The sequence below is a fragment of the Salmo salar genome, chromosome 07 (genome assembly GCF_965601325.2).
Source record: "Salmo salar chromosome 07, fSalSal1, whole genome shotgun sequence".
NCBI classification, from domain to species: domain Eukaryota; kingdom Metazoa; phylum Chordata; class Actinopteri; order Salmoniformes; family Salmonidae; genus Salmo; species Salmo salar.
Window position 1 is genome coordinate 75,510,001 of NC_138297.1, and position 16,556 is coordinate 75,526,556.

The window sequence follows — 16,556 nt, forward strand, 5'->3', positions numbered from 1 at the left end:
ACCCTGCAGGCACCACTACACCAATACCCTGCTGTCTGCAGGCACCACTACACCAATACCCTGCTGTCTGCAGGCACCACTACACCAATACCCTGCTGTCTACAGGCACCACTACACCACTACCCTGCAGGCACCACTACACCACTACCCAGCAGGCACCACTACACCAACACCCTGCTGTCTGCAGGCACCACTACAACATTAACCCAATCCCTTTGGTTAGAGCAGGGTTAAGGCCTACTGCCCCAACAGGTTAAGGCCTACTGCCCCAACAGGTTAAGGCCTAGCCCCAACAGGTTAAGGCCTAGCCCCAACAGGTTAAGGCCTAGCCCCAACAGGTTAAGGCCTAGCCCCAACAGGTTAAGGCCTAGCCCCAACAGGTTAAGGCCTAGCCCCAACAGGTTAAGGCCTTCGGGAAAGTATTCAGACCCCTTGACTTTTTCCACATTTTGTTACGTTACAGCCTTATTCTAAAATGGATTCAATTGTTTTTTTTCCCCCTTCATCAATCTACACACAATACCCCATAATGACATCACAATACCCCATAATGACATCACAATACCCCATAATGACATCACAATACCCCATAATGACATCACAATACCCCATAATGACATCACAATACCCCATAATGACATCACAATACCCCATAATGACATCACAATGCCCCTTAATGACATCACAATACCCCATAATGACATCACAATACCCCATAATGACCAAGCAAAAACAGGTTTATAAATTGTTGCTACAAGCTTGTATTTGGAGAATTTCTCCTGTTCTTCTCTGCAGATCCTCTCAAGCTCTGTCTGTTACAGGGATCTAGAGGAGGCTCTAGAGATGGGAGTGGACTGGTCCCTGAGAGAAGCCTGTCTAGAGACTGATAACCTGGTGTCTGTTACAGGGATCTAGAGGAGGCTCTAGAGATGGGAGTGGACTGGTCCCTGAGAGAAGCCTGTCTAGAGACTGATAACCTGGTGTCTGTTACAGGGATCTAGAGGAGGCTCTAGAGATGGGAGTGGACTGGTCCCTGAGAGTGGACTGGTCCCTGGGAGTGGACTGGTCCCTGGGAGTGGACTGGTCCCTGAGAGAAGCCTGTCTAGAGACTGATAACCTGGTGTCTGTTACAGGGATCTAGAGGAGGCTCTAGAGATGGGAGTGGACTGGTCCCTGAGAGAAGGCTATGCCTGGGCGGAGGACAAGGAGCACTGTGAGGAGTACGGCAGGATGCTGCAGGCCGACCCCAACAAGGTCTCCTCCAAGGCCAAGAAGAGAGGCCTGCCTCAGGTAACACCACTCCCTAACCTGATCCCTTACTCTGAGTCCAAGTGGCACCCTATTCCTACTGTTGACCAGGACCCATAGAGCTCTACTGTTGACCAGGACCCATAGAGCTCTACTGTTGACCAGGACCCATAGAGCTCTACTGTTGACCAGGACCCATAGAGCTCTACTGTTGACCAGGACCCATAGAGCTCTACTGTTGACCAGGACCCATAGAGCTCTACTGTTGACCAGGCCCCATTTGGGCTCTACTGTTGACCAGGACCCATAGAGCTCTACTGTTGACCAGGACCCACAGGGCTCTACTGTTGACCAGGACCCACAGGGCTCTACTGTTGACCAGGACCCACAGGGCTCTACTGTTGACCAGGACCCATAGGGCTCTACTGTTGACCAGGACCCATAGAGCTCTACTGTTGACCAGGACCCATAGAGCTCTACTGTTGACCAGGACCCATAGAGCTCTACTGTTGACCAGGACCCATAGAGCTCTACTGTTGACCAGGACCCATAGAGCTCTACTGTTGACCAGGACCTATAGAGCTCTACTGTTGACCAGGACCCATAGAGCTCTACTGTTGACCAGGACCCATAGAGCTCTACTGTTGACCAGGACCCATAGAGCTCTACTGTTGACCAGGACCCATAGAGCTCTACTGTTGACCAGGACCCATAGAGCTCTACTGTTGACCAGGACCCATAGAGCTCTACTGTTGACCAGGACCCATAGAGCTCTACTGTTGACCAGGACCCATTTGGGCTCTACTGTTGACCAGGACCCATAGAGCTCTACTGTTGACCAGGACCCACAGGGCTCTACTGTTGACCAGGACCCACAGGGCTCTACTGTTGACCAGGACCCATAGGGCTCTACTGTTGACCAGGACCCATAAGGCTCTACTGTTGACCAGGACCCATAGAGCTCTACTGTTGACCAGGCCCCATTGGGCTCTACTGTTGACCAGGCCCCATTTGGGCTCTACTGTTGACCAGGCCCCATTTGGGCTCTACTGTTGACCAGGCCCCATTTGGGCTCTACTGTTGACCAGGCCCCATTTGGGCTCTACTGTTGACCAGGCCCCATTTGGGCTCTACTGTTGACCAGGCCCCATTTGGGCTCTACTGTGGACCAGGCCCCATTTGGGCTCTACTGTGGACCAGGCCCCATTTGGGCTCTACTGTGGACCAGGCCCCATTTGGGCTCTACTGTGGACCAGGACCCATTTGGGCTCTACTGTGGACCAGGCCCCATTTGGGCTCTACTGTGGACCAGGCCCCATTTGGGCTCTACTGTGGACCAGGACCCATTTGGGCTCTACTGTGGACCAGGACCCATTTGGGCTCTACTGTGGACCAGGACCCATTTGGGCTCTACTGTGGACCAGGACCCATTTGGGCTCTACTGTTGACCAGGACCCATAGGGCTCTACTGGTTACCAGGACCCACAGGGCTCTGGTGAAAACTAGTGCACTATACACTGAGTGGACAAAACATTAGGAACACCTTCTCTTTCCATAACAGACTGACCAGGTGAATCCAGGTTAAAGCTGTGATCCCTTATTGATGTCACTTGTTAAATCCACTTCAATCAGTGTAGATGAAGGGGAGGAGACATGTTAAAGAAGGATTTTTAAACCTTGAGACAATTGAGACATGGATTGTTTATATGTCCCATTCAGAGGGTGAATGGGGAAGACAAAAGATTTAAGTGCCTTTGAACGGGGTGTGGTAGTAGGTGCCAGGTGCAACGGTTTGTGTCAAGAACTGCAACGCTGCTGGGTTTTTGACGCTCAACAGTTTCCCCGTGTGTATCAAGAACGGTCCACCACCCAAAGGACATCCAGCCAACTTCACACAACTGACCATCCACGATATCAACATGGTTTTAACCATGTTATGAGGCTATACAGTGTTTGTTTACATTACCAATGTTTATATTTTGGGTTCTGATAGAGTATGACAGTTGAACTAAACTCATGAGGCATTTAGAAGTTAGTCTTCAATAATCAATGAATATATATATATATCGTTAATTTATAAGTTATATTCCTCCAAGAATCAATGAATAGATATCGTTAATTTATAAGTCCAATAAATGTATGTAGTAATTGCTGATTACCTATTTTTCAAGAGCATTTCAAATCAAGGCAGGGTCTCTGTTATGAATAATGATCTATCCTTATTCCAGCTGGGTACTCTGGGGGCAGGAAACCACTACGCTGAGATCTATAATGATCTATCCTTATTCCAGCTGGGCACTCTGGGGGCAGGAAACCACTACACTGAGATCTATAATGATCTATCCTTATTCCAGCTGGGTACTCTGGGGGACAGGAAACCACTACGCTGAGATCTATAATGATCTATCCTTATTCCAGCTGGGTACTCTGGGGGCAGGAAACCACTACACTGAGATCTATAATGATCTATCCTTATTCCAGCTGGGTACTCTGGGGGGGGCAGGAAACCACTACACTGAGATCTATAATGATCTATCCTTATTCCAGCTGGGTACTCTGGGGGCAGGAAACCACTACACTGAGATCTATAATGATCTATCCTTATTCCAGCTGGGTACTCTGGGGGCAGGAAACCACTACACTGAGATCTATAATGATCTATCCTTATTCCAGCTGGGCACTCTGGGGGCAGGAAACCACTACACTGAGATCTATAATGATCTATCCTTATTCCAGCTGGGTACTCTGGGGGCAGGAAACCACTACACTGAGATCTATAATGATCTATCCTTATTCCAGCTGGGTACTCTGGGGGGGCAGGAAACCACTACACTGAGATCTATAATGATCTATCCTTATTCCAGCTGGGTACTCTGGGGGGGGACAGGAAACCACTACGCTGAGATCTATAATGATCTATCCTTATTCCAGCTGGGTACTCTGGGGGCAGGAAACCACTACGCTGAGATCTATAATGATCTATCCTTATTCCAGCTGGGTACTCTGGGGGCAGGAAACCACTACGCTGAGATCTATAATGATCTATCCTTATTCCAGCTGGGTACTCTGGGGGGGGGCAGGAAACCACTACGCTGAGATCTATAATGATCTATCCTTATTCCAGCTGGGTACTCTGGGGGCAGGAAACCACTACGCTGAGATCTATAATGATCTATCCTTATTCCAGCTGGGTACTCTGGGGGGGGGGGGGGGGGCAGGAAACCACTACGCTGAGATCTATAATGATCTATCCTTATTCCAGCTGGGTACTCTGGGGGCAGGAAACCACTACACTGAGATCTATAATGATCTATCCTTATTCCAGCTGGGTACTCTGGGGGGGGCAGGAAACCACTACACTGAGATCTATAATGATCTATCCTTATTCCAGCTGGGTACTCTGGGGGGGGGCAGGAAACCACTACACTGAGATCTATAATGATCTATCCTTATTCCAGCTGGGTACTCTGGGGGCAGGAAACCACTACACTGAGATCTATAATGATCTATCCTTATTCCAGCTGGGTACTCTGGGGGCAGGAAACCACTACACTGAGATCTATAATGATCTATCCTTATTCCAGCTGGGTACTCTGGGGGGGGGGCAGGAAACCACTACACTGAGATCTATAATGATCTATCCTTATTCCAGCTGGGTACTCTGGGGGGGGCAGGAAACCACTACACTGAGATCTATAATGATCTATCCTTATTCCAGCTGGGTACTCTGGGGGCAGGAAACCACTACACTGAGATCTATAATGATCTATCCTTATTCCAGCTGGGTACTCTGGGGGCAGGAAACCACTACACTGAGATCTATAATGATCTATCCTTATTCCAGCTGGGTACTCTGGGGGGGGGCAGGAAACCACTACACTGAGATCTATAATGATCTATCCTTATTCCAGCTGGGTACTCTGGGGGGGGGGCAGGAAACCACTACACTGAGATCTATAATGATCTATCCTTATTCCAGCTGGGTACTCTGGGGGCAGGAAACCACTACACTGAGATCTATAATGATCTATCCTTATTCCAGCTGGGTACTCTGGGGGGGCAGGAAACCACTACACTGAGATCTATAATGATCTATCCTTATTCCAGCTGGGTACTCTGGGGGGGCAGGAAACCACTACACTGAGATCTATAATGATCTATCCTTATTCCAGCTGGGTACTCTGGGGGGGCAGGAAACCACTACACTGAGATCTATAATGATCTATCCTTATTCCAGCTGGGTACTCTGGGGGCAGGAAACCACTACACTGAGATCTATAATGATCTATCCTTATTCCAGCTGGGTACTCTGGGGGGGGGCAGGAAACCACTACGCTGAGATCTATAATGATCTATCCTTATTCCAGCTGGGTACTCTGGGGGCAGGAAACCACTACACTGAGATCTATAATGATCTATCCTTATTCCAGCTGGGTACTCTGGGGGGGGGGCAGGAAACCACTACACTGAGATCTATAATGATCTATCCTTATTCCAGCTGGGTACTCTGGGGGCAGGAAACCACTACACTGAGATCTATAATGATCTATCCTTATTCCAGCTGGGTACTCTGGGGGGCAGGAAACCACTACGCTGAGATCTATAATGATCTATCCTTATTCCAGCTGGGTACTCTGGGGGGGGGGCAGGAAACCACTACACTGAGATCTATAATGATCTATCCTTATTCCAGCTGGGTACTCTGGGGGGGGCAGGAAACCACTACACTGAGATCTATAATGATCTATCCTTATTCCAGCTGGGTACTCTGGGGGGCAGGAAACCACTACACTGAGATCTATAATGATCTATCCTTATTCCAGCTGGGTACTCTGGGGGGGGCAGGAAACCACTACGCTGAGATCTATAATGATCTATCCTTATTCCAGCTGGGTACTCTGGGGGGGGGCAGGAAACCACTACACTGAGATCTATAATGATCTATCCTTATTCCAGCTGGGTACTCTGGGGGCAGGAAACCACTACACTGAGATCTATAATGATCTATCCTTATTCCAGCTGGGTACTCTGGGGCAGGAAACCACTACGCTGAGATCTATAATGATCTATCCTTATTCCAGCTGGGTACTCTGGGGGCAGGAAACCACTACACTGAGATCTATAATGATCTATCCTTATTCCAGCTGGGTACTCTGGGGGGGGCAGGAAACCACTACACTGAGATCTATAATGATCTATCCTTATTCCAGCTGGGTACTCTGGGGGGGGCAGGAAACCACTACACTGAGATCTATAATGATCTATCCTTATTCCAGCTGGGTACTCTGGGGGGCAGGAAACCACTACACTGAGATCTATAATGATCTATCCTTATTCCAGCTGGGTACTCTGGGGGCAGGAAACCACTACGCTGAGATCTATAATGATCTATCCTTATTCCAGCTGGGTACTCTGGGGGGGGGGCAGGAAACCACTACACTGAGATCTATAATGATCTATCCTTATTCCAGCTGGGTACTCTGGGGGGGGGCAGGAAACCACTACGCTGAGATCTATAATGATCTATCCTTATTCCAGCTGGGTACTCTGGGGGCAGGAAACCACTACACTGAGATCTATAATGATCTATCCTTATTCCAGCTGGGTACTCTGGGGGGGCAGGAAACCACTACACTGAGATCTATAATGATCTATCCTTATTCCAGCTGGGTACTCTGGGGGGGCAGGAAACCACTACACTGAGATCTATAATGATCTATCCTTATTCCAGCTGGGTACTCTGGGGGCAGGAAACCACTACACTGAGATCTATAATGATCTATCCTTATTCCAGCTGGGTACTCTGGGGGGGGCAGGAAACCACTACACTGAGATCTATAATGATCTATCCTTATTCCAGCTGGGTACTCTGGGGGGGGCAGGAAACCACTACACTGAGATCTATAATGATCTATCCTTATTCCAGCTGGGTACTCTGGGGGGGGGGGGGCAGGAAACCACTACACTGAGATCTATAATGATCTATCCTTATTCCAGCTGGGTACTCTGGGGGGGGGCAGGAAACCACTACACTGAGATCTATAATGATCTATCCTTATTCCAGCTGGGTACTCTGGGGGGGGGCAGGAAACCACTACGCTGAGATCTATAATGATCTATCCTTATTACAGTTGGGTACTCTGGGGGCAGGAAACCACTACGCTGAGATCTATAATGATCTATCCTTATTCCAGCTGGGTACTCTGGGGGCAGGAAACCACTACGCTGAGATCTATAATGATCTATCCTTATTCCAGCTGGGTACTCTGGGGGGGGCAGGAAACCACTACACTGAGATCTATAATGATCTATCCTTATTCCAGCTGGGTACTCTGGGGGGGGGCAGGAAACCACTACGCTGAGATCTATAATGATCTATCCTTATTCCAGCTGGGTACTCTGGGGGCAGGAAACCACTACGCTGAGATACAGGTGGTGGATGAGATCTATAATGACTATGCAGCGAAGAAGATGGGCATCGACCACAAGGGCCAGGTTTGTGTGATGATCCACAGTGGCAGCAGAGGGCTGGGTCACCAGGTAGCTACAGGTAGGACTGCTCTCTCTCTATCCATGCTGTTTCCGTTTTTTTAAAGAATTGTCTGTAACGTGGTCACTTGTCTGCGTCGCTACACGGTGTATTGCTTCTTATCTGGTTCAGGTTGTTGTTGTAAATGATTAGTGTTTTCAATAACTTACCTGGTTAAATAAAAACAGGTACAAACATACAGTGAGGGGGGGGGGGGCTTATTCTTAAATGGATGAAATAAATACAAAATTCTCAATCTACACACTGCCCCATAAGTGAAAATCATGTATTAGAAGTTTTGGCAAATTTATTACAAACAAAAAAATCGATACTTTACATAAGTATTCAGACCCTTTGCTATTGCTGTTTCTATGGCGCATCCTTGATGTTTCTACAACGTGATTGTAGATCCACCTTTCATAAAATTGAATTTGATTGGACATGATTTGGAAAGACACACACCTGTCTATATAAGGTCCCACAGTTGACAGTGCATGTCAGAGCAAAAACCAAGCCATGAGGTCGAAGGGATTGTCCGTAGAGCTCCGAGACAGGATTGTGTCGAGGCACAGATCTGGGGAATGGTACCAAAACATTTCTGCAGCATTGAAGGTCCCCAACAACACAGTGGCCTCCATCATTCTTAAACGGAAGAAGTTTGGAACCACCAAGACTCTTCCTAGAGCTGGCCGCCCGGCCAAACTGAGCAATCGGAGGAGAAGGGCCTTGGTCAGGGAGGTGACCAAGAACCAGGTGGTCACTCTGACAGAGCTCCAGAGTTCCTCTGTGGAGATGGGAGAACCTTCCAGAAGGACAACCATCTCTGCAGCACTCCACCAATCAGGCCTTTATGGTAGAGTGGCCAGACGGAAGCCACTCCTCAGTAAAAGGCACTTGACAGCCCACTTGGAGTTTGTAAAAAGGAATCTCAGACCATGAGAAACAAGATTCTCTGGTCTCATGAAACCAAGATTGGCCTGAATGCCAAGCGTCACGTCTGGAGGAAATCTGTTACCTGAAACCCGGGGATGTTTTTCAGCTGCAGGGGCTGGGAGACTAGTCAGGATCGAGCGAAGATGAATGGAGTAAAGTACAGAGAGAATCCTTGATGAAAACCTGCTCCAAGAGCGTTCAGGACCTCAGACTGGGGCGAAGGTTCACCTTCCAACAGGACAACGACCCTATGGATACAGCCAAGACAACGCTGGAGTGGCTTCGGGACAAATCTCTGAATGGCCCAGCAGGAGCCCGGACTTGAACCCGATCCAACATCTCTGGAAATACCTGAAAATAGCTGTGCAGCGACGCTCCCAATCCAACCTGACAGAGCTTGAGAAGATCTACAGAGAAGAATGGGAGAAACTCCCCAAATACAGGTGTGCCAAGCTTGTAGCGTCATACCTGTCACGAACCGGCTCGAAATTCGTAACAAAAAGGGAGACGAGGAGATAAGGAATAACAAAATATATTTATTAACTGAAGTAAACTAAATACAATTAACAATGGTGTGAGTGTGTAGTCAGTAATCCGTAGTGTGAGTGAGTGGTTGTGTGCATAAATGTGATAATGAGGGATGTTGAAAGGTGCCAACATAAACAAACAAAATGGCCACTACCAAAATCTATCAGTGTGTCTGCATGGAGAGAGTCTCCTCGATGAATGGGGAAGTGGTGGATTTATCCTGGGACACACTCGGGGCCCAGGTGTGTCCCGTATCGCTGACGACGCTCCCAGCTCCCCCCCCCCCCCCCGACATCCTAATAAGGAAAATGAGAGCAAAGAGAAAGAAGACGGCAGGCAGAGTGGGAGGGGCGTCTGGCGGAGTGGGAGGTGGCGTCTGGCAGAGTGGGAGGTGGCGTCTGGCAGAGTGGGAGGTGGCGTCAGGCGGAGTGGGAGGTGGCGTCAGGCGGAGTGGGAGGTGGCGTCAGGCGGAGTGGGAGGTGGCGTCTGGCGGAGTGGGAGGTGGCGTCTGGCGGAGTGGGAGGTGGCGTCAGGCGGAGTGGGAGGTGGCGTCAGGCGGAGTGGGAGGTGGCGTCAGGCGGAGTGGGAGGTGGCGTCTGGCGGAGTGGGAGGTGGCGTCTGGCGGAGTGGGAGGTGGCGTCAGGCGGAGTGGGAGGTGGCGTCAGGCGGAGTGGGAGGTGGCGTCAGGCGGAGTGGGAGGTGGCGTCTGGCAGAGTAGGAGGGGCGTCTGGCAGAGTGGGAGGGGTGGGAGGGGCGTCTGGCAGAGTGGGAGGGGCGTCTGGCAGAGTGGGAGGTGGCGTCAGGCGGAGTGGGAGGTGGCGTCAGGCGGAGTGGGAGGTGGCGTCAGGCGGAGTGGGAGGTGGCGTCAGGCGGAGTGGGAGGTGGCGTCAGGCGGAGTGGGAGGTGGCGTCAGGCGGAGTGGGAGGTGGCGTCAGGCGGAGTGGGAGGTGGCGTCAGGCGGAGTGGGAGGTGGCGTCTGGCAGAGTAGGAGGGGCGTCTGGCAGAGTGGGAGGGGTGGGAGGGGCGTCTGGCAGAGTGGGAGGGGCGTCTGGCAGAGTGGGAGGTGGCGTCAGGCGGAGTGGGAGGTGGCGTCAGGCGGAGTGGGAGGTGGCGTCAGGCGGAGTGGGAGGTGGCGTCAGGCGGAGTGGGAGGTGGCGTCAGGCGGAGTGGGAGGTGGCGTCTGGCGGAGTGGGAGGGGGCGTCAGGCGGAGTGGGAGGGGCGTCTGGCAGAGTGGGAGGGGCGTCTGGCAGAGTGGGAGGTGGCGTCATATCCAAGAAGACTCGATGCTGTAAATCGCTGCCAAAGGTGCTTCAACAAAGTACTGAGTTAAAGGTCTGAATACTTATGTAAATGTTATTTCAGTTTCTTATTTTTTTAAAATAAATTAGCAAAAAAATATGTTTTACTCCGTCATTATGGGGCATTGTGTGCAGATTGAGGGGGGGAGGACAATTTTAATCAATTTTAGAATAAGGCTGTAACGTAACAAAATGTGGAAAAAGTCAAGGGGTCTGAATACTTCCTGACGGCACTGAAGGAAAAACCTTTTGAATTATTACGGGTCTTAACTTTTAACTGGTACTGTAATATATTCTGGTAGATGCCCTGGTTGCCATGGAGAAGGCGATGAAGCGAGACAAGATCCAGGTGAACGATCGCCAGCTGGCTTGCGCCCGTATCTTTTCGGAGGAGGGACAGGACTACCTGAAAGGAATGGCCGCCGCCGGAAACTATGCCTGGGTCAACCGTTCCTCTATGACCTTCCTCACGCGACAGGTAACTGACCCTGGCTGACCCCACCTGAGACAGGTTACTGACCCCACCTGAGACGGGTAACTGACCCTGACTGACCCCACCTGAGACAGGTAACTGACCCTGACTGACCCCACCTGAGACAGGTAACTGACCCCACCTGAGACAGGTAACTGACCCCACCTGAGACAGGTAACTGACCCCACCTGAGACAGGTAACTGACCCTGACTGACCCCACCTGAGACAGGTAACTGACCCTGGCTGACCCCACCTGAGACAGGTAACTGACCCCGGCTGAGACGGGTAACTGACCCCGGCTGAGACGGGTAACTGACCCCGGCTGACCCCACCTGAGACGGGTAACTGACCCCACCTGAGACAGGTAACTGACCCCGGCTGAGACGGGTAACTGACCCCACCTGAGACGGGTAACTGACCCCGGCTGACCCCACCTGAGACGGGTAACTGACCCCACCTGAGACAGGTAACTGACCCTAACTGACCCCACCTGAGACAGGTAACTGACCCTGGCTGACCCCACCTGAGACAGGTAACTGACCCCGGCTGACCCCACCTGAGACAGGTAACTGACCCCACCTGAGACGGGTAACTGACCCCACCTGAGACGGGTAACTGACCCCACCTGAGACGGGTAACTGACCCCACCTGAGACAGGTAACTGACCCCACCTGAGACGGGTAACTGACCCCACCTGAGACGGGTAACTGACCCCACCTGAGACGGGTAACTGACCCCACCTGAGACGCCTCAGTGTGACTCCTCCGTTTCCCCCTCAGTGTGACTCCTCCGTTTTCCCCTCAGTGTGACTCCTCCGTTTTCCCCTCAGTGTGACTACTCCGTTTCCCCCTCAGTGTGACTACTCCGTTTCCCCCTCAGTGTCCCCCTCAGTGTGACTACTCCGTTTCCCCCTCAGTGTGACTACTCCGTTTCCCCCTCAGTGTCCCCCTCAGTGTGACTACTCCGTTTCCCCCTCAGTGTGACTACTCCGTTTCCCCCTCAGTGTGACTCCTCCGTTTCCCCCTCAGTGTGACTCCTCCGTTTCCCCCTCAGTGTGACTCCTCCGTTTCCCCCTCAGTGTGACTCCTCCGTTTTCCCCTCAGTGTGACTCCTCCGTTTTCCCCTCAGTGTGACTCCTCCGTTTCCCCCTGTGTGACTCCTCCGTTTCCCCCTCAGTGTGACTCCTCCGTTTCCCCCTCAGTGTGACTCCTCCGTTTCCCCCTCAGTGTGACTACTCCGTTTCCCCCTCAGTGTGACTCCTCCGTTTCCCCCTCAGTGTGACTCCTCCGTTTCCCCCTCAGTGTGACTCCTCCGTTTCCCCCTCAGTGTGACTCCTCCGTTTCCCCCTCAGTGTGACTCCTCCGTTTCCCCCTCAGTGTGACTCCTCCGTTTCCCCCTCAGTGTGACTCCTCCGTTTCCCCCTCAGTGTGGTTTCCCCCTCAGTGTGACTCCTCCGTTTCCCCCCTCAGTGTGACTCCTCCGTTTCCCCCTCAGTGTGACTCCTCCGTTTCCCCCTCAGTGTGACTCCTCCGTTTCCCCCTCAGTGTGACTCCTCCGTTTCCCCCTCAGTGTGACTCCTCCGTTTTCCCCCTCAGTGTGACTCCTCCGTTTCCCCCTCAGTGTGACTCCTCCGTTTCCCCCCCAGGCCTTTGCCAAGGTGTTCACCACCACTCCTGATGACCTGGACATGCATGTGATCTATGACGTGTCTCATAACATCGCCAAGGTGGAGGAACACATGGTAGATGGGAAACAGACGACTCTGCTGCTGCACCGCAAGGGATCCACCCGGGCCTTCCCCCCTCACCACCCGCTCATCCCTGTAGACTACCAGGTACACCACCCGCTCATCCCTGTAGACTACCAGGTACACCACCCGCTCATCCCTGTAGACTACCAGGTACACCACCCGCTCATCCCTGTAGACTACCAGGTACCACCACCCGCTCATCCCTGTAGACTACCAGGTACACCACCCGCTCATCCCTGTAGACTACCAGGTACACCACCCGCTCATCCCTGTAGACTACCAGGTACTCCCCCCTCACCACCCGCTCATCCCTGTAGACTACCAGGTACCACCACCCGCTCATCCCTGTAGACTACCAGGTACACCACCCGCTCATCCCTGTAGACTACCAGGTACTCCCCCCTCACCACCCGCTCATCCCTGTAGACTACCAGGTACACCACCCGCTCATCCCTGTAGACTACCAGGTACCACCACCCGCTCATCCCTGTAGACTACCAGGTACACCACCCGCTCATCCCTGTAGACTACCAGGTACCCCCCCCCCCCCTCATCCCTGTAGACTACCAGGTACCCCTCATCCCTGTAGACTACCAGGTACACCACCCGCTCATCCCTGTAGACTACCAGGTACACCACCCGCTCATCCCTGTAGACTACCAGGTACCACCACCCGCTCATCCCTGTAGACTACCAGGTACACCACCCGCTCATCCCTGTAGACTACCAGGTACACCACCCGCTCATCCCTGTAGACTACCAGGTACACCACCCGCTCATCCCTGTAGACTACCAGGTACCCCTCATCCCTGTAGACTACCAGGTACCCCCCCCCCCCCCATCCCTGTAGACTACCAGGTACCCCCCCCCCCTCATCCCTGTAGACTACCAGGTACCCCCCCCCCCTCATCCCTGTAGACTACCAGGTACCCCCCCCCCCCCATCCCTGTAGACTACCAGGTACCCCCCCCCCCCCCATCCCTGTAGACTACCAGGTACCCCCCCCCCCCCTCATCAATACAGAATAAAGTTAGTATAGTTAACCTTAAGCCCTATGTGGCTCTGGCCCTATAAAGTAGTGCCCTATATAGGGAGGGCATTGGGTGCCATTTTGATGCAGAGACAATGTTTTTTAAAACGCTTCCTGTTTCTGGTCCAATCAGCTGACAGGCCAGCCGGTGTTGATCGGGGGCACGATGGGCACCTGCAGTTACGTCCTGACGGGCACAGAGCAGGGCATGACGGAGACCTTCGGCACCACCTGCCACGGAGCGGTAAGGCTTTACTGCACCTCCCTGTCGCTTTACTGCACCTCCCTGTCGCTTTACTGCACCTCCCTGTCGCTTTACTGCACCTCTCCTCTGTCGCTTTACTGCACCTCTCCTCTGTCGCTTTACTGCACCTCTCCTCTGTCGCTTTACTGCACCTCTCCTCTGTCGCTTTACTGCACCTCTCCTCTGTCGCTTTACTGCACCTCTCTGTCGCTTTACTGCACCTCTCTGTCGCTTTACTGCACCTCCCTGTCGCTTTACCGCACCTCTCCTCTGTCGCTTTACTCCACCTCTATTATAACAAGTAGTGAGGATCGACTTCATCCATCCGTTCGTTATCAAGAACATGTTCCCTGTTAGTTCCAGAATAACTCCATGTTTTATCTGTTACTCAACATTGAACTGCAGGGTCGGGCTCTGTCTCGGGCCAAATCCCGCAGGAACATCGACTTCCAGGACGTGTTGGATAAGCTGGCAGACCAGGGTATCGCCATCAGGGTGGCTTCGCCCAAACTGGTCATGGAAGAGGTAGGCTTCGCTTCGCCCAAACTAGTCATGGAAGAGGTAGGCTTCGCTTCGCCCAAACTAGTCATGGAAGAGGTAGGCTTGGCTTCGCCCAAACTAGTCATGGAAGAGGTAGGCTTGGCTTCGCCCAAACTGGTCATGGAAGAGGTAGGCTTCGCTTCGCCCAAGCTGGTCATGGAAGAGGTAGGCTTCGCTTCGCCCAAACTGGTCATGGAAGAGGTAGGCTTCGCTTCGCCCAAACTAGTCATGGAAGGGGGTAGGCTTCGCTTCGCCCAAACTGGTCATGGAAGGGGGTAGGCTTCGCTTCGCCCAAACTGGTCATGGAAGGGGTAGACTTCGCTTCGCCCAAACTGGTCATGGAAGAGGTAGGCTTCGCCCAAACTGGTCATGGAAGGGGTAGGCTTCGCTTCGCCCAAGCTAGTCATGGAAGAGGTAGGCTTCGCTTCGCCCAAGCTAGTCATGGAAGAGGTAGGCTTCGCTTCGCCCAAGCTAGTCATGGAAGAGGTAGGCTTGGCTTCGCCCAAACTAGTCATGGAAGAGGTAGGCTTGGCTTCGCCCAAACTAGTCATGGAAGAGGTAGGCTTGGCTTCGCCCAAACTAGTCATGGAAGAGGTAGGCTTGGCTTCGCCCAAACTAGTCATGGAAGAGGTAGGCTTGGCTTCGCCCAAACTAGTCATGGAAGAGGTAGGCTTGGCTTCGCCCAAACTGGTCATGGAAGAGGTAGGCTTCGCTTCGCCCAAACTGGTCATGGAAGGGGTAGGCTTCGCTTCGCCCAAGACTAGTCATGCTACAGTGGGGTCATGTCTATTGTGTTATAAAGGCTAACAGTATTTTCTTACAATTTTCTAGGCTCCAGAGTCGTACAAAAACGTGTGTGATGTCGTCAACACGTGTCACGATGCTGGAATCAGCAAGAAAGCCATTAAACTACGACCCATCGCTGTGATCAAGGGTTAAGGCCGTGTCACTCCATCCAGGAGCCAATCACCAGGCAGAGAGCTGGCAGAGGAGCCAATGGAGAAGTGTCTGACTGCGAGTGAGCGTGTCCGTCTTCATAAACAGACTTGACAAGGGATCGGTTTCCTCAGCTCCGCTTCCTGCTTAATGACCAGTATGATTTTTTTTGTGACATGGGGGTGGGTGGTGTTTTGGCCGATCAATGAAATTAAGACAGGATGGGCTCTTTAAATATTGTAAGATTTGATAAGGTGTCTTGTTTACTTTTCGTTCATCGCAAATCACTGTGGAATATCACCTTGAGATACAGGTCAACCACAGATAATAAAATACAAGAGAAGAGATTTATGTATCTGCATTTAAATGCCTGGTAGTCACTTTTTGTTCCAACATCTGGAGTAAATAAACAACACTGAATTCTGGTCAGAGAATCATCTTCCTCACTACCGCCGTGACCCATTGGTAGGAGAAACCCTGATTGGTGTCTTGGATTAGTAAAACACTTTATTGGTTCATCAAAAACATAAATCAACATTAAGGTGCTCGTGAAGACAGCTCAATACAGGATGAACAAATTACTTCAACTGGCATAAATATCTCATAAATGTGCAGCGTTTTCTCCAGTCTGCAAAACATTTGATGGGTGGACTTTGGTCTCTCCCTACAGCCGGTCCTGGTTCTGGGTGGCCAGATGTGATGTTTTTCCAACACCACATTAGATCCAGTCTGGATCACATTTATTTAAATCCATGTTGCATCATATCTGAATATCCATTAGTCTGGTCTGGAGGTCAGCTGTCTGGGATCATATCCATTAGTCTGGTCTGGGATCATATCTGAATATCCATTAGTCTGGTCTGGAGGTCAGCTGTCTGGGATCATATCTGAATATCCATGCCTTGATGACAATACTACCAAACACTATGGTAGAACATAACTCAACACTACGGTAGAACATAACTCAACACTACGGTAGAACATAACTCAATACTACCAAACACTATGGTAGAACATAACTCACTACTACGGTAGAACATAACTCA

At 51.5% G+C, this 16,556-nt stretch overlaps 1 protein-coding gene across 1 annotated transcript in view; it reads left to right on the plus strand.

Annotated features, from left to right (window-relative positions):
- Positions 1–15,935, plus strand: part of rtcb (RNA 2',3'-cyclic phosphate and 5'-OH ligase) — a 29,647-nt gene extending 13,712 nt beyond the window's left edge. The window contains exons 6-12 of the mRNA XM_082978094.1: positions 1,134–1,290; positions 7,639–7,798; positions 10,840–11,015; positions 12,656–12,844; positions 13,924–14,034; positions 14,440–14,559; positions 15,406–15,935. Coding sequence (XP_082834220.1) covers positions 1,134–1,290; positions 7,639–7,798; positions 10,840–11,015; positions 12,656–12,844; positions 13,924–14,034; positions 14,440–14,559; positions 15,406–15,513 — 1,021 coding nt within the window. The 3' untranslated portion in view covers positions 15,514–15,935. The remainder of the gene's footprint in view (positions 1–1,133; positions 1,291–7,638; positions 7,799–10,839; positions 11,016–12,655; positions 12,845–13,923; positions 14,035–14,439; positions 14,560–15,405) is intronic.
- Positions 15,936–16,556: the final 621 nt, after the last annotated feature.